We start from the raw sequence: 26,936 nt of genomic DNA on the forward strand, positions 1-26,936 counted from the left end.
CTACAGAGTATTTCCAGCTCTAGCTTCAAAAATCAGTAAGCTGAATACATTTTACCTAAAAACCTCTTAAACTTATTATTTACTATCTTAACTGAATTATGAAAGTGTAAACACCCTTTATCTCCAAGTACTCCCCTCAGTTCTCTTTCGTAACAGGACACTTAGCCTCTTCTAAAATTTCTACCCTTGAATCAAAGAGCTTCCCACTACAAGTGGACATTTCTTACTTTCCTAATGTCTTTACAAGCTTTAACAGTAGGTGGTGCTACGAATGCACGGAAATAAATTTGCATAGACCAGCAGAACGGTCACAGCTTTATTTCGTGACTCATTACAACATAGAAATATGCCTTTTTTTTAATACTTCATATAAAGTTATTGACATACAAAATTTTTTTTCTTTTTTTCCTTTTAATGAAAATGATTTAACTTAGAAATCTGTTGTGAAACTTTTGTCTAGTTTTGCAATTCTCAGATATTCCAGTGCAAAAATAGATCCCATTAGAGACAGCATAAAGTGCTTGGAATGAAGAGCCAATGATAAAGAAAAAGCACAAAAACATAGCTTCATCCTAGGGTATAAGAAGAGAGAATACTTAATCCTTATGGAAATAGAAACATTCTATAAAAGGGATGCAACAATTTTGAAGAGAATTAGAGCTATATTACTAGAGTACTATTACTAGTAAATAGTAACAAGGGTACAAATTAGTATCTCAGTATCAAAGTGGTTCAATATTATATATGACACATGGCTCTTTGGAAAAAAATTTACCTGATATATACAACCACAAGAAGAAAACAGACAAATCCCTTTCGTCAATGATTACAGTGAGTGAAAGACGTGCAACATTTAATCACCACAATGCACACGCTTTCAGTACAGAGATTGAAATACAGTAGTCTGAGGTTTGGCTGTTTTTTAACAATGAGCTGTGCTGGATGTTTATGTATGTATAAAGGGCTTTGTGATTGTTTTCTTTTGTATTTTTCATATTCACAGTTGATAATAAAGTTTCCAAGGTGTCCAAAAGAAGCAAAAGCGGCAACCTTTGGACACTTTTTTGAGAATTTCTGAAACTCACATACTTATATTTCCACAGGGAATATATAGAAATTTTACTTGAGTAGAGTTGGTAAAAAATTCTACTATAATTAGGTTTACACAGGAAAATGTAGAAGATTACTATTTGGGTAGTTTAAAAGGTAACAATGAAGTCAGGGTGTAGCTATAGATTGTTTCTAGCTTCAGAAGAGATCCTTGGAAATCTATATTGAATTTTTTTTTTTTCCAAAACAGTTCACAGTCTCTTTTGAATTTTTTAAAATATGGCCTTGAAGTCAGAGTAATTAGAGCCAGGAGCTGCTCACTGATTTAATAAAATAGAGAATTAGAACATGATTCTAGTGAAATGGGAAAACTAACAAAAGTTTGATTTTGAAAAATATTAAATCAGGAGAAACTAAATTATGAATTTTATATCATTAAAGACTGCACAAAATGTAATGACCTCATCATGCCAATAGTTACTGGAAATGGGCCTTCATTACTTGTTTATCATTTTAGAAAATATTGGCATTAATTTCTAAGTCATTTTCTTTTGCCAAACAAGTTATGTGATAACTTTCTGTAAATTTTAAAAAACAGATTTGAAATAGATGTGAAATCTTAACACCTTTAGAGTTAGTATTTAAATTTTAGAAAAAGAAATTAGTAATGATATTGAAAGATGGCTTGAATTTCACGCAATAGTACTTCCCTCATATTTTTGTTGTCTCAAGACAGATCACATTAAGCATTAGTGAAATAATATTTTTTAAAGTGTTTATTGACTAAAAAAATAAGACTGGATCAGAAAAGTCAAATGTATTTCATGTGGGGGCATTTGCTGTTTTTATTTTTTTCATGAGAAATTCAGGACTAAAGAGATGAAAAATTTGAGATTGTCAGAATGGGGTATCTAAGATCTTCAAAGCCAATTTTCTGACAGTACCAAATATACCCATAAGCACAAGTTGTGTTACTCAACAAGTTTTAAAGTTATTGATCTTTTTTGTGAAAGTATTCATTGTTTAGTTTTGTGACCCTTATGACAGACTTTTTTGGCTTTTGCACTGTTGCTATTTAAAAAAAAAAAAAGGCTGCCCAGTATTCACTGGGATCCCACAACCACAACAACAAAACCTGTATTTGTAAACCTGTTAGCTGAGTAACATGGCACAGGATATCTACTGAGACTTAATTCCTCCAGACCCAATCCATCCATACACGGTCAATTCAGCTACAACATACACTCAAAAAATACTTGATTAACAAGCGGAGATTAAGAGTATTTTGAATGATCTTAAATAAACTCAAATATAATGCTGTCACGAGATCTTGACCACCACATTGTTTTCTGGTCACCAGGCACTAATCAGAGGTTCCCTCTGCAAGCTTCCATGAGAAATAAAGCTAGTGAGGCAGTGGGGCCACTCCTCTACGCCACGGGGTTCTACAAAGAGGCCATTCCAAGGGATTCACAAGTCACTGACAGAACTTAAGATTCCAAACAACATTAAAAGCACAAAGATTTTTGTCAAAATACAACTCTATCCTTTCATATTCTAGATTAATTTAAAAAGCCAGAAATAACACTACACTTGGGTCAAACAGGAAGATCTTGAGATGCAATGTACCGTGTTAGCAGACAACCAGGACAAATGGACACAGGCCTCCCGAGGTTTGAACAAGCCAGCTCTTTAGTCCCTGGCGGCTCTTTGCTGCTTACCAGGATCTAAGTATATTTAAAGAGTCCCAGAAAAATGGCCCTGGAGACCCATGGAACCAAGTCTCACCTGTCTTGAGCTACCCACACTTGCAATGTTACGGCCACACCAGAGCAGCTCATCAAAGAGGGAAACAATGGAGGGCTTCCCCCGTCCAGGGCACCATTCTGTCACCTGATACCGATGCTGATGGACCCTGAAGCAGAACAGCTGTTGCAAAAGTGTGCACGACACACCACGGTCCTTCAGGCTTTCTGGGCAACTTGGCACTAGTCATTCTGGCACACTCATCGCCAGCAATGGATGTGTCGCCGGGAAACCAGTCTCCTGGCATGGCACGGCTTCATGAATGAAGATGTAACACGCCTTCTGATTTTGATAAATAATCACTGGCCATGATTACTTGATTAATTATTGTTGCAACCCCAGTGAGAATACAAAGGAACAACAACAAAAAAAGCATGATTTCAAACCCATATGTCCGCTGGGTTCCATACTAGAGTTTCACGTAGGTATAAGGTAATAAACTAAATTCAAGTCTTTTTCACTTGAGAGCCATACGAGACCTAGACTACAAAGGCACTGCCCCTGTAATGGAATTTTGTTTTCATTGCATTGAATTGCATTGCATTGAATAGTATCAGTACAGTATCCAGTTTACTTCTTCCCACAAAAAACATCCAGCTCTTCTTTTGGAACACTTCACATGGTGCAGAGGAAGGGCTAGTTCCTCCTTTCTTTTAGTCAGCCTGTACGAACAGTATTCTTCATACGTAACTTTCTTTCACTTTCTCATCCTGGAGAAAAGATGTGAGAACTGCAACATCGACTACTGTCTGGTTTTTGTGTAATGACAAGTCCTTCAAGTGGTCATCATCACTTTGGTCCTTGGCGAAGTTTACAAATACCTGTCAAAAGAAAGGTGGACTTTTGTAAATACCTCTCCACTTGCTCCTCCTTTATTCTGATTGCATTTCACCGTGTGGAGATTAATTCAGGTAGCAGAACACAAGATCGAATAAGTAGATTAAGTAGAAAACTGTGTGTGAGGGGGACGGGGATACCTGGAAAAAGCCTTAACCATTTAAAAACTGAGCTTCCCTATTGCCCCTCAAATCACCAACTGTTCGGTCGTCTATTTTGATTCATACAGACCTGATTAAAAGGGAAGAGAAACATAAACTAACATTTACTGAATAGCTACTAAGTGCCAGAATCCGGTTGGTACTTGATGTTATCTAATTTAAAATGGGATAAGACACCTGGCAAAATGTCTGGCACATGGTAGGTACTCAGAAAATGATAGTTACTGTGATTATTATTACAACCTATTCTCACAATAACCCTCTAAAGTAGATAGAATCATCTCCCTTTATACATTCAGAGCGGTTTAGTAAAAAGCATAGCTTGTTGGAAATCAGAAATTCAAGCTCAGACAGCCAAATCTGCTCTAGGACCCATAATGGGAGTGGGGGAGAGGAATCAGGAATCTTCACCCTGAAGAATCAATCTGTTTTGGACATTCAAAGCTTACTTGGTCAAGCGTTGTCTGAGAAACAGAGTAGTCTTCTATGTGGAGTCTCTTTTTGCTCTGGGAAAGGATGCTGAATATCCTGGCCAGAGAAGATAGTGAAGATGGAAGCTGGTACTGTAGCATGTTCCGGTGCTTCTCTTTGAGGACACTTCCCGGGAAGGCAAGTCCGAAGAACTCCTGGACAGGCGTCAGGTCAGGGTTGGACCCTGCTATCCGTACCACGATTGTGTAACCATCTCCAAACCTGAAAGCAGGAAAAAAAAAAACCAATGGAAGATCCTCAGGAAACTTCTCAAAATAAGTATCTGAGAGAAGGAACTGGTTACCATTTACTGAGTATCTATTCTACATGACGTGCCATGCCAAGTGCCTCGGACACACGATTCCATTAGATCCTCCCCTGGACACGTGAAGTCTGACATGTTACAGAGAAACTGAAGCCCAGGGAGTTAGTCACTTGCCCATGGTACAGAGCTCCTAAGTGGTAGGGCCAGGATGTAGACTCGTTTGTGTTGGACTCCAAAGCCTAACCATACTGACATGTGTAAAACTCCCCACCGCATTTGTTTAGCAAAGCCAGAAAGCAGATATTCCTAGGATACAGACTCAGAAAGGTTAAGTGATTTGTCCAAGGGCACACACCAGGAAAAGGTAAAGAGAATTCAAATCAGTCAAGTCTGTTTGACTTCAAAGCCCCCATTCTTTCCACTATACCATTTTGTTCAGTTTATTTCCCCTTATTTTAGAGCCACCATTTATATGCTCACAGAAAGAATAAGCACAAGTGTTCTCAGTAGGTGTTATCCCCAAGAAATTATCCTTGTTACCTATTTTTCAGATGTTGGACGCTGCCAAGACACCTGAACCTCCCATTGACCATAATTGCCATCCTAGTGCAAAGAGCTTCACATTCTTCCATACTGTGGGAAAACAGAGATTTTTGTTTTAGAAAGATGCTCCTCTAACCATCCAAACATCATAGGACATCTGGAATTTCGAAGAAATAGATTCCCAGCTTCCTAGGGCACAACTGCCTCCTATGACAAATACACCAAGATGTGGGGATAACGCTGTTTACAGCCATGCTGTTTACACTTATAAAAACAGAAAAAAAAGGTGGAAACAGTCCAAATATCTACAAAAAGAGGAACAGTTAAATAAATTAGGGTATTTCCTATTGGAATACTGCCTACTCAGGGCTATAAGAAATGATGACACATCTAAACGTACTGACTTGAAATAATGTTCACAAGATATTAAGTGAAAAAGAACAGTGTATGTACAAAGCTTGCATTTTGCTTGTAAAAATACACACACACGCCTGGTGTGTGTGTGTGTACGTGTGTGTGTGTACAGATTTGCACAGGAAAACTGCGAAGATATATAGCCCAATGACAGCAATGGTTGTGTCCTAGTGATAGAATTTCAGGTGATTATCACATTTTCTCTTTGCCTTTCTATACTTCCTATTTTTTATACAATCATCACATTGCTACTCAGAAAACCTTAAATAAACACAACACAGATGCCACGCCAAGTCTTCACTACTGACCTATGAGATGTAAGCACTACTGATCTGCCTTCCTTGACAATACTTAGGGCACAATTCCACAAGAATCGCCGGGCTTTGGGGTCCATGCCTGTGGTAGGCTCATCCTGTAATTAGAATAAAATAAGTCCTATTATTTGTTAAAACACAAACATAGATTTGTTTTTAAATGCAGAAGCATCTTTAAAATAGCCTAAATTTGGGGCGCCTGGGTGGCTCAGTCGGTTAAGCGTCTGCCTTCGGCTCAGGTCATGATCCCAGGGTCCTGGGATCGAGCCCCGCATCGGGCTCCCTGCTCGGCAAGAAGCCTGCTTCTTCCTCTCCCACTCCCCCTGCTTGTGTTCCCTCTCTCGCTGTCTCTCTCTCTGTCAAATAAATAAATAAAATCTTTAAAAATAAATAAATAAATAAAATAAAATAAAATAGCCTAAATTTCAACTTACCAGTCTAGTTATTTCTTGATAGACCAAAGAACCAGACCTCACACACAGCAGTAAAATGCACACTTGTTTGTAACCAGTTCACTCTTACCAATGTGTCATTCAAGTGGGAAACTCAAATTTTTGTAAAATTAAATTTCTCCAAATGAATAGAAAGGGAAAGGAAAAAGCTATTTAGTTTCAATCATCTTTTCATGACTGACAAGTACACACTAAAAATCCTTTTTGTCTGAAATCTCTATTAAAGTCCATATAAGGTTTGGGTAAAATTACTTTTCTTCTTTTTTTATTCTAGCTCATTACAGCCTGGCCTGTTATATTGTACTTGCTAGTCTTAGAGAAACAAATTGCAGATCCAAATGCTCCAGATAACATTAAAGCCTTAACCCAAGGCTTCTTCCTGTAATCACTCCCAGGCAGAAGAAAACGGGTCAAGGGGCTATGTCCAGTTTAATCTTCTGTTTTCCATCTATTTGTATGTTAGGACAATGACCCAGGTGCCACCCTGGGGATCTTGAAGCTGTGTCCACAATCTCCATCTTCAGGAGATGAACACATAGATCGTCAGAAAGAATGTTCCAGAGAAAGGTCAAATCACACATCCAAGACTCAGCCACACGTGCCGGGGTGCCCCAACACCAGAGAAACAAGGGCCCGGGAGCATCTCTCCTTTGGAGCATCGGAGGGCATGGCAAAGCCACCCCAATGTGTATCAAGGAGCAGAACAAAGGAACTTCCTTCCCTCTGGTTTTCTAAGGCTGCTCTGCCATTCCTGGTCAGAGGAAGGATGGCCAGTCCGGCAATATCCCTAGACATACAGGACTTCAGGGAAGTGACGTTTTCCATTCAGGCCCAAACAAGAGTGCTCCATGCACAGTCATACTCACCAGAAACACGACAGGGGGCCCGCCGATCAGAGCCATGGCCGTTGAGAGCTTGCGCTTGTTGCCTCCACTGTAGTTGCCAGCATATTTTTCTCCATACTTTACAAGGCCCAGTTTCCGAATTGCCCATTCACCAACCTAGAGTAATAAAAAGGACCTTGACTTTTGTCTGATTTGTTAATCATGCTTTCTTACACTTGTATATGATTCTTTACAGAGTAGAACTAGGAAAATTCTTTTCACTGAGTAGATTCTATAATATCAAGTGCCAAGGAGCCAAAAAGCAGGGGGAAAGGACTCGTGGGAGTGGGCACAGCACTTCCTCTCTGCTCTCCAGCACGTGTCTGTCCACTCACCCCTGCCCCCACCCCCACCCCCACGGACTCCCACCCTGCAAAGTAGGTGCAAAGAGCCAGCATTTCATATTGCTGCATCCATGCATAAAAAGAGCCTGAAGCCAGTGGTCACTTGTAAGGTATACTGTCAGCCTGCCGAAGGGGGCAGGCTGGCTTCTGGTGCCCACCGTACCTTGCCAACTTCTTTCTCTGGGACTCCTCTCAAGAGGGCAAAGAACTCCACGTGCTCTCTTCCGGTCAGTAGCTCCGTGATGGCATCGAACTGAGGGCAATAGCCCATGTTCTGATGGACTTCATCGATGTCTGATAAGATACTGCAAAGGAAAAACTGGTCAGGTTTCAAGCATTTAGAGAGATTCTGATCGGACAGTCTTGTCTCATGTTCCTATAAAGTATGCTTGCACATGACAAAAATAACCAGTGAACACACTTGCTGTAGCTTGAAGGAATAATCTTTCTACCCCACGCCCCCCACCCCCCAGAGGCCAGCCCCTCTGGCAGTCAGGGTTCCCGCCTCTGTCCTGCCTACTGCTTGCACCTGGCTCTCCCAACACCTCAATCTGCAGGCTCAGTCCCATTTCAAGATTCCCAAGTCCATCCCAACTGCAGCACTACTTCTACCAACAATCCCACTCACACAATCCTGGGGCTTTAACACTAAGTCTCCATCCCAGACTTGGCCCTGTGATCCAGTCATACATACCAAGTACTCTGTTACTCCAAAGTCTCCCTCATGGCCATTCAGACCCAGAGGAGGCCCAGCAAATCTGGGTGTGACCTCCCTCCCTCTGCTGTTTGCTGCCCATACATTGACTCAGCCACAACATGGTCTAGACCCCCTGGTCCCACTATTTACCCAACCCGGGCACCCTCCTGGTTTTTAAGGGTTTTGTTTTGGAGATCTTTGTTTTATTTTGCTTTTGTTTTTGATCACAGGCTCTCTGAAAATCTGGTGACCAAAAAATATATCTACATACACAGCTTTAAATATATTGGTGGAAGCAGCTTTTGGGCCCAACGAGGCCCATCTCAGGTTAAGAATCCTTGATGTGGGAGAAGCTCAGTGTCCCATCCAGTCTGCTGGCTGCACATCGGCCACCTCTGGACAGCGTTTGGCCTTTGTTTGGTCTTCTAGCACTATTCATTCCCTTTTGCCTGCCTGTTTCACACTCCCAGGTCCAGCCCTTTCCAGAGTTATGACTGAGAGGCCCACAGACGCTGTGCCTGGCCCTCCCAGCAACACTGCCCAAGCCAGCTCTTACAACAGGTCACTGTGATAAACCTGAGTTTGAGCCCATTGCTCCCATTGCTTTGTATCCCAGGAACCTGGTAGAAGGAACAAGCCTGGGGAAGCAGACGCAGTCTTAGGCCTGCTATTCCAGAATTTCTGTTCTCTTAAACCTTCTCTACCCTGCTACTGAAAAAACTGATAAGAGACAAAAGAGGGGACCCATGAGTACATTAAGTCCCTCACTCTTTTCAATTTTATTGGCTATTAGCCCCCTATCTATTATTTCTAAATTGTGAGTCATCACCCACTAGTGAGTTACAAAATAAATTTAGTGGGTCATGATAAGATTTTTTTTTTTTTTAAGATATGCCTATTTATGTGATTTTGTGTATTTACTAGGTTGAGGGGTAAATGTATTTGCTACTACGGGTCATGGTCAGAAAAGTTCAAAAGCCACTGTCTTACACCACCTCTCCATATAAAAAGCCCAGAGAAGCCCCACATATTTAGAGTACCCAAGGGTAACATTGCCTAATAGGTCTCTAAAGTGGAGGTGCGCCTAAAGATCAGATTGCTTAGTGACCTGTGCATTCTCAGATAATGGCCTATTGTGGCCTCGATAATTGATACCCTTTAGGGAGGGCAATTTGGCAAGTATATACCCTTTTACCTTGTAGGAATGTTCCCTGAGGAAATAAAAGATGAACGCAAGGACATATTTACATAGTCAAAAACAGAAACTAATAAATGTCCAGCAATAAGGAAGTGATTAAATAAACTGCAGATAAATGTACATGGGGGGGGGTTTAGGCAGCAGCGCAAAGGCTACATCTTAGAATATGCAACCCATTAAGAAATGTCCATACTAGACTCAATAAACTAATTTCAAAAATCTAGATATAGTATGATCTCAATTTTACAATACATTTATATGTGTAAAATAGAGAGTTTGGGGGTGGTGGGAATGTTCTAAAGCTGGATTGTGGTGATGAGTGCACAGCCTTGTAAATCGACTAGAAACCACTAGAAATCACTGTACTCTTAAGACAAGTAAACTATATGCTATGTAAAATTATACCTGAATAAAGCTGTTAAAAAAAAAATAGAGCGAGACTGGGAGAAAAAAATGTAAATAGTAGTTATCTTCAGGTAGTGGGATTATGGATGATTTTTATTCTTGTCTTTACACTTTATCTATTTCAACATTTTTTTATAAATTACATAGTACCGTTATAGTCAGAAAAATAAAAATATATTTATTTAAATAAAAAAAAAAGTCTTTGTGGCAAAATACAGTCCACGTCTTTTCTCACCTATTTTTGTTCAGGAAAGCATCTCCTCTGGTAACAGTGGTATCTCCAGTTAACATCTTGAAAGTTGATGATTTCCCAGCCCCATTAACCCCCAGAAGTCCAAAGCACTGAAAGAGATTAGGTCAGCTGTTTAAGCAAACTTCTAATAATCTGAATATAAATAACCCTTATAAAATAGTCACCTCAGCTTAGTTTTGAGATGACATGACTCTAAAACATTCTTAAATGTCAATAAAGAGTCAAATTTTAGGGGGTTTTAAGAACTTTATAGATATTTAAACATTTATAATGAGACATATTGAGCATATTTGTAAATATTATTGGAGCTGTCAGGTTGAAGCCAAAGTTAATGTGTAAAAAACAGTAACGGAAGCCAACCAAGTCACATTTCACCACCTAATTTGCCTAAAGGGCATAAAAGAACACAAACATGAACGAGAAAAGAAAAAACCTACTTAAAAATAATCTATTTGAATTTCATCATCTTGAATGGGTCACAAAGACACATTCTGGATGTGCATTCTTTTCTTAAACTGCCTGAGATTATCCAAAATTGTTGCTTTTTGACATCTTCTCAATGACTGATTGTTCCATATAGACATAAATAGAGAAAGCTTTAAAAACTTTCAAGCCTTACAGACATTGTTGTTTGATTGGGTAGGTAATATGAATTAACAGGGCCAAGTACAGGGTAGACAATGCCTTTACCTCGCCAGGCGGAATGCCAACGCAAATCCTGTCAACGGCAGGCTTCCTCTTTCTTCTATATATCTGCAACCAACAAAATGCAAAAATTCAAGAGCCATAGTGAATCACAACTATCGCAAGCAACTGGGGAAGAGGGAACTATAACCCAAACACACCACAAGGCAAGGCTCATCAATAAAACTAAGTCACATATTTGATATGCCAAGAGCCATGATCTGTCTCTGTGTCTGAATGATTCAAAAGCTTAAAATAAAAGTGAATTTTTTATTTTTAATCTATTATCAACCTTTTTAAGAGACATTGGTCATTTATATCTACATAATTTTTCATTTACTTGATATTGTAGGCATTTTAAAAATTAAATTCTAGGGACACCTGGGACGCGGTGGCACAGTCGGATAAGCGTCCAACCCTTGATCTCAGCTCAGGTCTTGATCTCAGGGTTGTGAATTCAAGCCCTGCGCTGGGCATGGAGCCTACATTAAAAAAAAAAATTCTACACGGCCAAAATGTATAATCCAAACACTGCAAATATTGTACATATTATAAAAAAGTGAACTAGAGTAGGCTGAAACAAACTGTCCTCCTGAGCAACAGAGACATACCAGCTTTTTAGACCATGATACTCAAAAATCAACCATTTATTCTTCCTACCTCGGCTTTGACTAGATATACAATTTTAGTATGTTTTAACAAACACATAAATGTAAGTGTGAGAAACAAATATACTTGAGAACCAGACTTAACATTACAGAAGTATTCTCAGTAGGATTTCTTTAATTAAGAAGTCCTCTCGGTGTATCTTAAATAAAATTAAATTGATAGAAGTTTGGTCTAGATGCACATATTCTTTTCATTAATCAAATCAGCAAAAATGCTCATTTCCAACATATAAAGCTGAAAAAAACTGAAGGCAAGTTGTTACAGCCTGTAATGCCTCACCTTAGTCAGCTCCTTGATTTCCAAGATGTCGTTCTGTCCTCCACCATCAAGAATTCTCTGTCTTTCCCGCTTCACATCTTCATCCTCATCATTCAAAGGAGGAAGCTTTGCATCTACAGGTCTTGGGAGAAACATTTTAAGAAAAATCAGTATTTCAAGGTATTTTTCAAGACAAAGATCCAATTTTTAAGGAAGTCCTTTAAATCTACTCTCCACAGTTTTTAGGATCAGCAGTGCTGTGGGCTTGAGAATGCCCACATTAGGAAAATTAGCTGGATCGTCTTAAGTTGAATGCAGTGCAACCACCACTGACCAGTGATTCCCCATGTTCTTCTGTGACCCTCAACCAGATGCTCCATGAGTTCTCACAAAAAGCTCACCTGGGCCTGATGAAGAATCTGTACTGGATGAGAACAGTGATGAGGAAGAATACCACCCCTTCCACGGCCATGGCGAAGAGGTTCCGTCCCACTAAGTCCCAGGACAGTGGTGAAACAAAACGGTTCTCCCCTGGTAGACACAATGCAGAGATCCAGTTAGAATGGAGGCACCAAAGACCATGGCCCTTCCTCAAATTCAGGCTCAAATTTACCTCTGTTCCTAGAAACACCAATGGTTATTGCCTATGACAAGGAGGAAAAATTAAGGGAGTGACTGATTTAGGGTAGGGTTTTGGGAAAATATATTGTGACTCATTATCAGTCAGAATTTCAGAATCAACATGTATTAGACCTATAATTTCATATCTTATGTTTCCTTTTTAAATGAGACATGCCGAAAATCCTTTTTAAAAAAGGCAAGCAATCCAGGGTAACTTCTAGGGTATTTTAGCAAACTGTAAGTTTCACTAAAGGAAGATTAGAGAGCACTTTAAAAAGATGCCTCTTGGGGCGCCTGGGTGGCTCAGTCGTTAAGCGTCTGCCTTCGGCTCAGGTCATGATCCCAGGGTCCTGGGATCGAGCCCCACATCGGGCTCCCTGCTCGGCGGGAAGCCTGCTTCTCCCTCTCCCACTTTCCCTGCTTGTGTTCCCTCTCTCGCTGTGTCTCTATCAAATAAATAAATAAAATCTTTAAAAAAAAAAAAGATGCCTCTTTCAGTAGCATATAATATAACCTAGGGAACCAATTAAATCACCCGGCTTTATGGGAATATTCCTTACATTCCTTATGTATCTCCTTTGTACCTGCTAGATGGAAAAAAAAAAAAAAAGTTCCTCTCCTATGTCTATTAAATAACATGGCCCATCTAGCTATATGAGCCAGTGGATAAAGAATAGTAATGTGGCTACAGGAGAAATATTTTTAAAGACTCTAAAGACAGAAAGAGCTGCAGTAAATTCCCTTTTTATAGACTGTGTAAAAGGCCCATGATTTTCCTCATCGTCAGAGCCAAAGTTTGCACCCTTCCTTCTGATTCTCTGGCCTGTATCCAATTCTCAAATTGTGCTTTGAGTTTTCCAGTGGCTAACAAATGCAACCAGTGGCATTATGCCCTGGATTCAGGATAAAGCCACTGTTTTTGTCCTTACCTCTAAACCTCCCCTCTCCTTTTTCTCAATGCTATCTGAGACACAGACGAATGTTCTATCCAAAGACCCATGCCACATCCAGATTCATTGTCATGAACCTTTTCTCAGTGGTGGGAAGTCCCCGTCACCAGCCTCTTTGCAACCCAAAGTCCGGAGAACTGGGGCTCACGAGAACAGCCATCTCCAGGCAAGCCCCTCAAGCGCTGCTGTCACTCACCAAACCTTTCCAAGGCGTCAGCCATTGCCTGGTTTTTCACCATGTCAATGAGCCCCCGTCCCAGGCAAAAATGTGGGAAGATCAAGAATACAGACTTCAGGATATCATTGATGTTATTCAGCTTCTAAGAAAAATATAGTAAGAGAGAAACTGAATGTCATTTATGGTTTAGGCTAAAAATATATCAAGGTCTGCAGTAACGGGAGAGAAGAAAAATGTGATTCCCTGGGGTCAAACTGAACCTTTGAATTCAGACACCAATAAGAGTGGTAGCCACAGTTGATGACATATAACATAATAAAATTTCCTTTTTAGAGGATTTGCAGTAATGCTATGAGTGTGGAGAACTATGAGCAAAGTTTAGAAACGGTTATGTTTAATCAGAAGCAAATCCATAATAAAATACTGGCTTAGCATTTCAAAAGCAAATGGATTTTGTTGGCATTTTAACAATTCTTCTTGTGTACATCAAGCCAGTGGCCAAACATCCAACAGTTACGTTGCTGTGGGCTGAATGCCTTGTGCTAGGGCACAGGGCGGGCAAAGGTTAATAAACAGTCTCTACTCTGGAGGAAATGAGTGCATCATTGGAGAGGTGTTGTACAGGAGGCGTGAAGTGAGGGCTTTTGGGAGCACTGGGGACGGAGAGAGCACCTCCCATAGGGCAGGAAAGGAAGGCTTCACAGTTGAGCGCGGTCCTGAGGGGTTAGTGAGAGAAAGGAAGTCAGACCTACAGGAGAATGGAGGGTTTAAGGAACAACCAACTCAGATGAAGTTACAGAGCCTCGGGAAAGGGTGTGGCGGGATGTGGCCAGGAAGGGCCGTACAGTTCTGTGGCCTTGCGTGCTAAGTTAAGGTGTCTCGACAAAGACAATGCCAACAGGAATGGGCAGAGACCCTTAAAAAGACATGCAATTGGAAGAACTGACAAGGTAAACAGTTGAATGTGGGAAATAAGCAAAAGCAAAGTATATATGATGCCCATACTATGGTCAGCCGGGGTGACCGGGTGGATGGTAGTGCCATCTAGTGTGACAGGAATGGCAGGACAAGTACTAGGTCCTGAGGGAGAAGATGAGGAGGACGGGTCAAGTCCGGGGTATCTGGAAATAACCCAAATGGAGCCACCCGCTAGGCAAGTGAAAACGTGAGCCGAGAGTTCAAGGGAACAATCAGGGTCAAAGGCAAAGATCTGGGAGATAACAACGTAAGACACAGAGAGGGCAGTCAGTAAAAGCCTCGGGAATGAACAGCATCACAGAGACGCATCTGAAGTGGAAAGCTAAGATGGCAGAGCACCGCATATTGGGAAGAGCAGCACCAAAACAGAAAGGAGTACAAAAGAACCTGTCAATGGAAACCAAAGGGTTTGATCAATCAGAGAAATATAAGGAAAAGAAGGAGAAAGAGGTGCTACGCAAACCCAGAGAGGAGAGAATCTGAAGGACAGAGAGGTCTGCGGTGTCAGCACCACAGACAAGTGGTGTAGGATCATGATGTGGTGCGGTCCTCTGGCTCGCAGAGGCTCGTCCCTGCAGGAGGTGCTCTTCCTGCAGGACTCACATTGTTGGTAAAAAGCTCCAGCACAAAAGTGGCCACACTGCCGTTGATCCCGATGAAGAGGTTCACGCTGGTGAGGACCACGTAGGCTGTGCTGGGGATCTTGAACACGAAGGAGGCTGGGTACATGAGAGGTGTGATCGACCACCTGGTAAGGCACAAAGACAAATGTCCACTGGGTGTCCCCTGCCTTCCCTCGGACTCTGGGCACCATATGCCTTCCACCCCCCAAGAGGTGCCTTACCCGTACAACAGAAGTAGAAGGGCCAGCACAGGCAGGTTGGTAGAGGACACATAGGACTTCTGCTGGAAGCAGATGAAGATGATAATGACCAGCGTGGCAGGGACCACATAGTTGCACTAGAAGTGGAACAAGGAAATGGAGTTTACCTCTAAGTCAAAGACACAACACACCCCAAGTCTTCACCATCACAGGACAAGAAAGGGCAGATAAAAAAAAAAAAGTTATTCTCTGTTTAAGATTTTATTTTTTTGACAGAGAGAGACATAGCGAGAGCAGGAACACAAGCAGGGGGAGTGGGGGAGGGAGAAGCAGGCTATCCGCAGAGCAGGGAGCCCGATGTGGGACTCGATCCCAGGACCCTGGGACCATGACCTGAGCCGAAGGCAGACGCTTAACGACTGAGCCACCCAGGCGCCCAACAGAGAATAACTTTGAATTAATGAAGCCACATAAAGTATTCACCAAAATACTGACAATACATTTTGACAAGCTTTTTACCCTGGCTGATTTTATAAACTGCATGCCCTTTCCATCTTTCCAACAGCTAAGCCAAGGTGTCACGCTCAGTAAACTTACTGAACGATGGATTCCCGGTCAGAGTAATTGTAATTTCACAGGCAGCAAATAAGCTTCCATGATTCTTCCTGGAGATGATTGTGTGTTTTATAATTAATGCTATATTATAGTCTGCCCAAGTTCAAGCTCACATCTATTTATAAGCGCTTACCTCATAACATCAATGTCAGAATTGTTTCATCACACTGAGAATAATTTTAAAGTCTGTCCTGACAGTGTATCAAGCCTTACAATGCAGATATAAAGGCTTGACTACAGGACAATTATGAGAATTCATAACTGGTAGAGCAAAGCACAGGCAGGGAGGTGAGAGTGGGCTTGTTGGCTGTTAAAAGAATTTGAGCTTTGGACCACAGGGCTCTGCCTCAGTCCCATCCTTCCCCATAGGTTTATCAACAATTTAGATGAAGACCTGCTTTTAGCAAATTTCAGAGTCTTGAAACCAGGAAGTGACAGATAATACATAGGTAGCTAAGTGAGGTCTCTCAGTTCACAGACTTGATCTTTCATCTCTGAATCCCCTGCGCTTACCACAGTCAGATACATCATGAGCACTCGGTACGTGTTTATGGAATGAAGTAATTACTGGGGCAAGATAAAAACAAAAACAAATGGATAGGAAACAAGATGCAGTGTAACAGGGATAAATATAAAGTTTCAAAAAGTCAACTGTATTCGTGTAGAAGGAAAGAGACCCCATTCACCAATCATTCTGGGAAATGGAAATTTCAGTTCGCTACCAAGTTGCTAACAAGACAGTGCTTCTTCTGCATGCAAAACCTGTGGGCTGAGTGATGAAGGTATGGGATAAAGATCAACTCTCTCTAGACTTGGAACCCTTCAGACCAGAGCCTGAAGGGTTAGTTCTGGGCTTGGCTTTTCCAAAGGAACATTAACAATGTGGAGCATGGCCACAGAAAGTCAACATATCACAAGGGTGACAAGTCTGAGAGGCTTGGTCTAATCAGCACAGACATCATCCTCACCATCATCACTCGCATTTGTATAGTGCTCTGGAGATTACAAAGTGTATTCTCATATATCATCTTATGCGGGGAAGACTTGGGTTAAATGAAAGCTGTCTTCATATACCTGAGGGGCTGTGCAGTGGGAGGAGGATTAAATTCATTCTGTGTGGCTTACAACTAATGGAAGTCAAAGGAGATATATTTCAACTCCACTTTACAAAAATTAGAACTTCAGAATTCTTTGAAGTCCTCCATATTGGTCTGAACAGAAGCAATCTGTTAGTGCTGGCACAAAACCGTATCTGAAATGGATGGATAGGCTTCTGGGTCAAATGTATAGAGTTTCCAAATGAAAGATGGATTTCCTACTAAGGCAAAGAACACCCTGCTTCTGGAGGTGAAAACCTACCAGACAGGGTAGAGGCACTGGAGTTCTAAGAGTCTTCCAGCTCGAAGTTACTTTGAAAAGTGGTCACTTAAGAAATTAGTGGTAGCGATGGTAGTGGTATTCATTGCAGTGTAGACAGATTTTCTCTGCGGTGTGAGATCAGCTCCGTATTTGATACCATATTTAGTGTCATGAGAGTATACAACAGCCTCTGCCTTTCCTTTTTCATTCACTTTGACTACCTAAAACACTTTTACAGGAGCCAGAGGCTCTTTCATCCAGTCCCCAGCCCTGACGATTTAGAAAGCAGCAGCAGACTGGGGTTCTTACCATATCCCACACGAAATTGGAAAGCCAGTAGATGACAGGTTTTACTCCACTGATGAACTGCAGGTGCTTCGCTTTGCTGACCCGCTCTTGGATCAGGAACACAACAAAGCTGGCCGGGACGAAGGACATCGCGAAGATGACACAGATGGACACAAGGACATCCACTGACGTGGTCATCCTGAAAAAGAAAGGCAGTGAGGATATGAGGGATCACCGATGCAGTTGAGAACTCAAGCAAGATACGTGCATGCACGAGTGTGTGCACACACGCACGCGTGCAAACACACACACACACACATGCACGCAAACACACACAGAGATCTGAGATGTGAGGCATAGCCCAGAGGGAAAAATCCACTGACCAAATGTATTTTATTCAGGGTTAAAGATGATTATTTTCAATTTAAAAAAACCCTGATAATTAAAATGCAAAACTGATTCCAATGAGGCAAAAAAGAATCCATTGCCATAATGAAATTATTTTTTTAAAGATTATCTATTTATTTACTTAGAGAGAGAGAGCATGAGCAGGGGGAGCGGCAGAGGGAGAGGGAGAGGGAGAAGCAGACTCCCCGCTGAACAGAGAGCCGGACACGGGACTTGATCCCAGGACCCTGGGATCATGACCTGAGCTGAAGGCAGACGCTTAACCAAATGAGCCAGCCCGGCGCCCACCATAATGAAATTATTAAAGGAAGTCTGGCATTCACTTTGGCCTTCACTTTGGCCTTCTGTTCTTGACCCTTAAGAGCATTAAGTTGTAAATGTTCACACATATAGGACTAGTGTACCTTGAAAATGAAATAAAGCAGAAGTATTAGTGTGAAACTATTCAAGTAAGTTAATTTCTGGCTGTAAATAAAAGTGAAAACAATAGTGTGTGCTTATCAATCTAATAGCAAAAATTCTATCAGATTCTATTAAAGGAGAACAGTTATAAGCCCATTAAACAGGACGTAACAAACTATTTTTATATGTATTAATTTTATATAAACTTGGTATAAAGATCCTATTGGTATATACTGATATCCTATATGAGCTAAGCAGAAATAGCTGTGCCACGCTCTGGACACAGGAAAGAATCTAACATGTGCTGAATATCAACAATGTGTTGAGTGCTGGACTTGGCAATTTACATGCATTGCCTCATTTAACACCATACATCTAGAAATTTAGAAACCAGAGTCAAACACAGATCTCTAGGATTCCAAAGGTTACGCACTTTAAACTGTGATATACTGGCTTCAGACTTCACTCACACACACACACACACACACACACACACAAACACACGCGCGCACACTTGATTCAGGAATTAAAAGGACAAGCTGATAAAAGCATGCTTCACCAAGTTTAGGAAACAGTGGTTTCAAAACTAATAAAACTGGTTTTCTATGAACGACTGTGTTAACCGTGAGTTAAATTATTTGAGGATTTTATTGACAATGTCACTTTATATAAATTCACTCAAGGTAATGGTTTTTGATCCATCAGAATCCTGGATCTTCTGCAGTTTAATCCCTGCCAGCAGTTCATGAAGTGATCATTTTCTGCCCAGGACCCGAATTCACCCGGACCTACCATAACGTAACTGTATCCTCAGCTGGCACTCTTCAACCAGCTGCACGCTTCCCTCCCCTACCCCCCGGCTCCACCAACAGCCTCTCCTCTCCTCTCCTCGCCCCACCCAGGCAGACTCAGCCATGCTTACAGAGCCACTTCCGAGAGCTGCTGCTTGGTGAGATTCAGGGGGTGATTGAAGGCAGTAATCCCATACTGGCTGGGGTTCTCTCCCTTCTGCAGGCTGGCCCGCAGAATGGCATTGTTGATGACGTTCAGGAAAGAGCTGATGGCATGCCAGCCCTTGTTGTTGAACCACACCTAAAAATAAAAGACACCAGGTACAAAGTGATGCTTCCAAATCCTGCTCCTGGGAGTAGGTGTGCATGCACATTTTCAAAATGCCAGTCGTACACCAAGATGAAACATTAGCGTCGGAGGACATGGTGAAGTCCTAACAGAGGCCAGGGTATGCGGAGCACTGACCGAACGACCAGGCACCGCGCTGCCTACCTCGGATCTTTAACTCATTCAATCCTCACCACAGCTTTAAGGCATGACTCCTGTCTTGGTTTCTTGGATTAGGAAACCGAGGCTTAGATAGGTTAGGGAACTTGGTCAAGGTCACAGCGGTTCCCTCGGTATGTCTGGCGGTAAAGCCAATTCTCTTTACCACCACGCTGTCTGGCCTCCACGGTAAAATCAGTAGTCTGCTCTTTTCTGTCATGAATACGCCTATCAACATTATGAGCTGAAAGTACTTAAGAATTATTGTTCATCAAGAATCTACTGGAACAGAGGGCCTCACCTTGACGTTATTTTTCGTGTCCAGTCCTGTCATGAACCTCCCCAAGCTGCTGAGAAATCGATCTGCAGAACTGTCCTGTGAACAACAGTAACCTGCCTCAGTTGGGATGATTCACAAGGGAAGGGCAACAGGACAATCCTATGAAGGGCCACATCGTTACTGCCTTGTTCACCCGAGTGAGATATGAAACCACTGCAGGACTGGCGCCCGAGAAATAAGTGATGACCAGAAATCTAAAGCATTCATGTTGCCATAAACCACACGTTCTGAAAGAATCACAGGGACACCGTGTGACTTCAAGTCCCAAGATGCAGAGGTCTCGCTTAACCGGGTGGTGAGCATTCTTCAAAGCAGTCCCCTGGGTGTCCCCGAGACCCAGAACTACGCTCCGTGGGCAGATGCGTCGGATATGTGGGGTCTGGGCCTCAAAAGCGGAGTTACAGACTCTAGGACTACTGCGGATGCCCATCATCCTGAAATCCATGCCACCGGAGCTCTCATTCTCAATTAAATAATGGGAAACCCAAAATACTGAGAAATGAAGGGACAGCCTCCAAGGTCCTGCCACCAGCTTAAAGGAAATGATTCCTTTTTAACCGGTGATTGTTTCAGGTAAGTGGGTTTGAAGCCCAGTTTATTTACTTCATGAAGTGAAGTTATTCTGAGAGCTTTTAAACCTCGGAAATTTTTTTTTGACCTATGTTTTCAGATATTAAATATCTGCTGAGTAGCTCAGTCTTGGCCGGCACAAGATCAGTAGATGCCAAAAATGGCTTTGGATTCAAAGTCTTCCAAACAGTAAGTGGCAAGGTGATTAAATGTACCTGCCAACCACTCCCTCGGAGTGGCAACTCTGGGCCCATTTTTCTGACATGTCCTAGGATGGATACCGTACCTTGGCCAGCTTTAAGTGCTTCTTCACTTGCTTGATGGCATTATTAACTTCTTGACTTGAAGGAAGTGAATGAGAATTACTGGCACCCAGGGAGAACCCTCCATACCTAAAAGAACAGCCTAACGTTAAAATACAGTGTGGTACACGGTATCATTCAGCAGCAGATGTCACATGAATGTGTGCAGGCTTCATGGAGGGGAATTGCTTATTCAAAGCAAGACCAAAGTCAGACTTGGAGAAAGCTGCATCTTGGCCTCCTCTGAGGACTTCTGGCAAGCTCTTAACTCTTATGGTTCCCGCCCAAGGGGGAAGAAGCTGCACTGTGATTACACACAGCGTGAGATGGCTGAGACCCTGAAGAAAGAAGGGTCTTTCACCTCACAGATGCTCCTCCTCCCACCCTGGTGGTCCCGGCCTGCACCTGCACGTGGGTCTCTGGGTGTCAAGGCAAGCAGACGGGGAGTTAGGGGAGGACAGTGACCAGAATAGCCTAGGGAGGGCTTAGAGACAGGCCATGGCTCCTTCCTAGCATGAAGGCCACTTCAGGGGTCCCAGTCTGCATCTGCTCTGTGCCGAGTTCTGCGGGTGCTAGCCCTTGTGAAAAAGGCAAAGAGGAAAGGTGGGCTGCAGTGACAGAGCTAAGTTTTGGGGCAGCCATATAAGGCATCTCATTCTCTAGGAAGTACAACTGGCTTCAAGTGCTTTTCATTCCTTTCTTCCCTAGTGCCACCTGGTTCCTTCAAAACCGAGAGAGATAAAGGAGTTCAAATACTGTGAAAATAGATAGCTTTGATGCCTCTTATTTCATCTAAGACCTTCTTGGTCTCATTATAAAGGCCTGAAAAATTGTCCCGGAGTCCCCAGGACCCCCTTGGGAATCTGATTTGGTGGGGAGGAAATGTAAACAGAATAAGGGATTTCCCTCACAACACTGTGCTTCCCGGTTAAATCCCTAGAGACCTCCAAGAAACTGCTGAATCTCCTCAAGGGGATCAGAAGGCCAAACATTTCAAAGGCATCTGAAGTGGGAGCTGAGCACTGAGAAGAAACACCAAGGGCAAAACAATCCCCACACCCCAACTTCCTGGGATCTGAGATACCAGGATCAAAGTCATCCTTCTGAACTACAGGAGTCCAGATAAAATACAAGCAAGCACAGAAAGAGATCAACTTACCTAAACTCATTCACCCAGATCTTGTTCTTTAAACTGCAGAAGCCAAAGAAAAAGAAACCAAAAATCAGTTCAAAAAAACATTGATCCTATTCCTGATAACACAAAAGAAGTTACTGTCTACCTGAGGAGACAAGCCAGGACAGAAAGAATCCCGTGATCAGGCTGCGGGGGGGCGGAGGGGGGGTGTACCCATAGAAGGACACCCCAGTCACCAGGTCTTTCCTTCTCCCCATTTTAAAACCTTGTCATTTATAAGAAAATCATGCTTTGGATTAAACCACTTCAAAAACCACCTTATAGACAAAGATGTGACTGAACTAAAACTTTTTTTTTTTATTCTTTTTAAGTAAGTTCCACACCCAACATGAGGCTCAAACTCATGATTCTGAGATCAACGGTCGCATGCTCTACAAACTGAGGCAGCCAGGTGCCCCAAAACTTACTGAATTCAAGGTAATATGTCAACTACAGAGGACATGGAAAGGTTATGCCTCTTTCTCGGAAACTCGACAGTAATTATCATTCAAGCATTTAAAGTCACTGAGAACACCTAACAGAAAAGCACAACAAGCCAAAAGGACACCAGAACAAACATTTCCTGGGCATCAAGTATTCAACGCTGTGCCTCGATAGCCCTGGAAACTTTGGGGCTGTTCCAAGGCTCCACAGCCACGTCAGGCCACCTGGGCTCCATAATGCCACATATTGTCCACATTATCACATGTTCCATTCACAAGAGGCACTTTATATATATCAGTGTCCTTCAATCTTCCTAACAAAATAATAAGAGCAATGGTAGGATCACATACTCTACAAACAAAGACTTTTTAAAGGATAACTCGTTGCTCCTGGTAAAGCAGATGGTAAGTAGAATTCAAATTTGAATCGAGATTTTTTTATTGACATACAACTGACATAGAACACGATGGAAATTTAAGGTGTATAACAGTTTGATTTGATGTATTTAGGTATTATGATTACCATGATACCTCCATCATGTCCTAAAATCATCACCTCTTTTTTTTTGTGGCAAGCATATTTAAGATTTAGTTTCTTCACATCTTTGAAGTATGTAATATAGTATTGTTAACTATAATCATAATACTGTACATCTGATCTCCAGAATTTTTCTAATGCACAGCCCTGTGATTACACCAGGCAGCCTTACCTTGGTGCTGACAACTTAAAGTTCATAATACTTATCTTTTCTAGGTTGGGAGAATACCCTAAACTTCCAAAAGCCAACATCAGGCCAAAATTTGGTATTTTTCCCCATCAGTGTGCTATTTTTAGACCCGTAATTCCCCTAATCAGGACTGAAAAAAGCAAGGGCCAAGTTTAGTAAATAATGACCTTTTGGCTATGATCTGCACATAGGTCTTCACCAGATAATCCGAAATGTTTCTTCCCGTCAGGTTCTGAAGGATGTCTGCAGTGTTCTGTTTTCTCTGTCATCACAGAAAAAAAACAAGCGCAAGTGTCTTTATGGGCCACAATTGAAACAGGAAAAAAAAAAAAAAAAATCAAGGACTGCAGTGACACATGTCCCTTGAATGTGGATCACAGTGTGACCAGACCCTGCCCACAGGGCCCAGGTGCTGCCATCAGCCAAACACAGAGGCCTGGTCCTTTCTGCCCTCAGCATCGGCCGTTCACTTACGCCAAGCCAAGATGTCCCCAAGGAAATTATTCTGAACTACTGAACAATAGACAGTGGAACATGATTCTTTATAGTCAAAAGGTTTTTAGGGAGCAGTATCATTGACTATGCCCAGTGACTTCTTCGGTCCATTGGACTTATACTGATGAATAGATTCACTGTTCTGTTAAAGAGAAGTAACCAGGACTTCTTCAAGTTCTCACACCCATTTACAACTGCTTGTCCTCACCCTGCAACCCAGATGCTGATAAAGCAACAGAGGGAGATCACAAGCAAGCCTCTTTCTGAAATTGTTCTCAGAAAAAAGGCTCAGAACTGCTCCCCCCACGCACAGCCTCAGAGAATGTCAGAGTCTTAAGACCCGCAGAAGTTTTATGGGCCAGCCTCCCTAATTCAGAGGTGAGTGGCCTGTCTGAGGTCACCAGCTCATCCTTGGCAGAACCAGGGAGGGAGCCGGGCCTGTCACAGTATATTCCGTGACATGACCTCAGTGGGAGAAGCCAGACTGTGCCTTGCACGGCCCACTGATCCAGAGTGTTGTGATCTGGTTTTAACTCAAACAAGTAAGTAACCGAGGCTGACTTTGCAAAGTAGACAAACAAGCTAAGACATAGGAACTTGTAGACCAAGTCCCTTCCCCTCAAAACCCACAGGCCTTTCCCTATGATAAGAATTAAGATCAAGACTGAATCAGACAACCCCCTGACAGGAGAGGTCAGCCATTCCTTCTTCCCAAGCAGAAGCTCCCAGCCCCCCTGCACCGCCATCTGCTCAGTCACTCGGAGGGTGACTCACTTGTGGAGGAGGCAGCCCCCCTGCCCCCAGGGGACACACGGGCAGCATCTTCTTGATTTTGTCACTGCTACACTGGCAGGTGGGTGAGGGGTTCTCCATCGTCCAGTTCCCATTTTGGAAGAGGTCCGTGATGGTCTGGGGAACGGGGGCGGTGGTCCACTCCTCCTCCCCCACCGAGCAGGGCATGTCTCTGCAAAGGGAGGGCAGCAAAGGCAGCATCACCCAAGAGGACGCAGCCTTTCCTGGTGCCTCAGGAGCACAGACCAATCAATAACAGCCACAAACATGCATCTATCCATCCCCTCACCATTTGTTTGATCTCCCCACAGACCTGTAAGCTGCAAACTCACTTTACAGTTAAGGATGAAGGAACACAAAGAGGCCCTAAATGCTCATATACCAAACTCCAGTCAATCCAATCTGCCGGCATTTGGTCTCTTGCCCCTGTGTTCGCTCAGCGAATATTCACTGAGCATCTACTATGTGCCAGACACTGTTCTGCATATCTGAGAGTCTGGGGTGAACAAGACAAAGTCCCTGCCTTCTGGAGAGGAATTTGGCAATAAGCAAAGGTCACTTAGCCAAAAATAAAGCAAAATAAGAGGACATTGAATCGGGGGAAGAGGGACTACTGCCTTCTTCCAAGACATAAACGATTAGAAAGGAGTCAGGAAAAGATCTGGGGAGAAAGAACACAACAAGCAAAGGCAATAGAAAGTGTAGGTACAAAGTCTCTCAGAAGAAGTGAACTTTCCATGTTTGAGGAACAGCAGGGGGACAGTGTGGCTGGAGTGGGATGAGGTAGGGAGGAGAGTGATGGGAGTTGAGGGTGGAGGGAGGCAGGTGCCAGATGACCAGGGCCTGGGAAGGAGTCTGCATGTTATGCTCAATGTGCTGTAAATCTGGGGCAGGATGGCAAGATTCACTTTATGCTTTAAAATGAGTACAGAATTGGGGTTTGGAGGGGATGGGGTGAGGGTGCTCAGTACATGAAGAGCTAGGTTGTCTGCAAGCATCACAAGGCCTTGATGCCTGACTTGAGCTCTGAATCACTGTGGACCATCAACACAATGCTTGCCCTCGTGGGTCTTATCTTCTCCACCAGTAAAATAAAAGTACATAATGTCATGCTAAACAAGTCATTTCCAGCATCCCTTCCAGTTGCAAAATTCTACAATGCATAGCCACACTCTTTATGTTATTCTTGTACGTGCTAAAAATATCAAAGGAACAGATTTGTGGACTGCTCTCTAGTTCTCTCTAAAGCTCCGTGACTTGATGGAAAAGTCAAAGTAAGACATGGCACTCACACTCCAAAACCTTCCCAAGATGATTGGCTGAGACAAAGCTCAATGCCACAGTCAATGTCCCAGTCAAACTTCCCTCAGGTCTACTCCTTTTGGTAAAACCTAGAATGTGAATTTGGGAAAAGCTGCCAGAGTGGGGCCCCTCCGTCCCACCGCCCCTCACACACACATGCAGCAGCGCTCTGCCCCAACACTGTGAATCCTGACGGCAGGGGCTGGACCTCTTTTGTCTCTGGAGGCTAGCCCTGAGCCCAGACCCAGCTCCCCCCATGTTGGCACTTCTCTGAGTCCACACCGCTCAGCGGGCATATAATAAATCCACCTCATTTCATTCTTCTACCTCACCTACAAAACATGCAGGTTTGTCAGAAGTCCTGTGACTCTAGAGACGATGTCTCCATGTCCTTTTCCATAACGGTCATCTTGTTCTTTAGGAACGGACATTGGCTGCTAGGGCTTACCACCCATGAAGCAGTCAGTACCAGCAAATGCTTAGTAAATATTCAGCAGTAAGAGCTGGCAAGGACATGGTAGCTATCTGTCTAGAAATCTGCTCTGAAACCTTGCATGCCCAGGTACCAGACTCACTGGTCTGTCACTTGCAAAGTTAGTATCTTCCATTTAAAACCTGGAATTCAAGTTAGTCCTTCTCCAATCTTCCTATGCCTTCCCACACTCTCCATAATTCCTCCGAGTCTGTGCTGTAACTGAGCCAGAACTTCATTCTACCTGAGCCTGGAACCTCGAACCTTCGTGGGTCATGGTTCGGTTCACTTGGAAACTCACCTCTCTTCATGGTCTTTATGCACAAAGACCTCCACACACACCTCCCCCCATGCCCACTTAGAGACACGTGGGTATTTCACTGCATTTATCCATACGCTACCTACTTCCTTAAAAAGGATTTTGAAGGGAAGTACAAAAATATGCAACTCCAAAAGAAGAAAAAGTCCATTTTTATACACAATAATATAGAACATCTTTTCAGGTTGGTAAAGTGAAGAAGCTGATAAGCCAAACTGCAAATTATATATAATGGCAGCCTATCTCTGCTTTTAGGTACAGGAGCTGATAGAAAGGAAGAAGGGGAAAGCATTTGATCAGTACAAAGTGCTATCTGAATTAAATATTAATCTCTAAAGCAGTAAATAAATGTCTGCAGTGATTTTACTCCGCAGGATGATAGAAAACTCTCCTA

General features: G+C 42.7%; 1 protein-coding gene across 5 annotated transcripts in view; it reads right to left on the minus strand.

Moving 5' to 3' along the window:
- Nucleotides 1–303: 303 nt before the first annotated feature.
- LOC123849865 (phospholipid-transporting ATPase ABCA1) overlaps nt 304–26,936 on the minus strand; it is a 126,122-nt gene continuing 99,489 nt past the window's right edge. For all 5 annotated transcript variants that reach the window (XM_064579297.1, XM_064579296.1, XM_064579299.1 and 2 more), the window contains 20 exons: nt 24,432–24,621; nt 23,330–23,424; nt 21,977–22,009; nt 20,802–20,907; nt 19,907–19,981; nt 19,250–19,419; nt 17,539–17,716; nt 15,277–15,392; nt 15,036–15,180; nt 13,473–13,596; nt 12,107–12,236; nt 11,727–11,847; nt 10,785–10,847; nt 10,077–10,183; nt 7,705–7,846; nt 7,180–7,314; nt 5,856–5,959; nt 5,131–5,223; nt 4,304–4,547; nt 304–3,677 (listed from right to left, as the gene is read on the minus strand). In XM_064579297.1, the coding sequence (XP_064435367.1) occupies nt 3,537–3,677; nt 4,304–4,547; nt 5,131–5,223; nt 5,856–5,959; nt 7,180–7,314; nt 7,705–7,846; nt 10,077–10,183; nt 10,785–10,847; nt 11,727–11,847; nt 12,107–12,236; nt 13,473–13,596; nt 15,036–15,180; nt 15,277–15,392; nt 17,539–17,716; nt 19,250–19,419; nt 19,907–19,981; nt 20,802–20,907; nt 21,977–22,009; nt 23,330–23,424; nt 24,432–24,621 (2,512 nt within the window). In that variant the 3' untranslated portion in view covers nt 304–3,536. The remainder of the gene's footprint in view (nt 3,678–4,303; nt 4,548–5,130; nt 5,224–5,855; nt 5,960–7,179; nt 7,315–7,704; nt 7,847–10,076; nt 10,184–10,784; nt 10,848–11,726; nt 11,848–12,106; nt 12,237–13,472; nt 13,597–15,035; nt 15,181–15,276; nt 15,393–17,538; nt 17,717–19,249; nt 19,420–19,906; nt 19,982–20,801; nt 20,908–21,976; nt 22,010–23,329; nt 23,425–24,431; nt 24,622–26,936) is intronic.

Source organism: Mirounga angustirostris, unplaced genomic scaffold, assembly GCF_029215605.1.
Source record: "Mirounga angustirostris isolate CCGP_5_RB_7025 unplaced genomic scaffold, mMirAng1.0.hap1 SCAF_15, whole genome shotgun sequence".
Lineage (NCBI taxonomy): Eukaryota > Metazoa > Chordata > Mammalia > Carnivora > Phocidae > Mirounga > Mirounga angustirostris.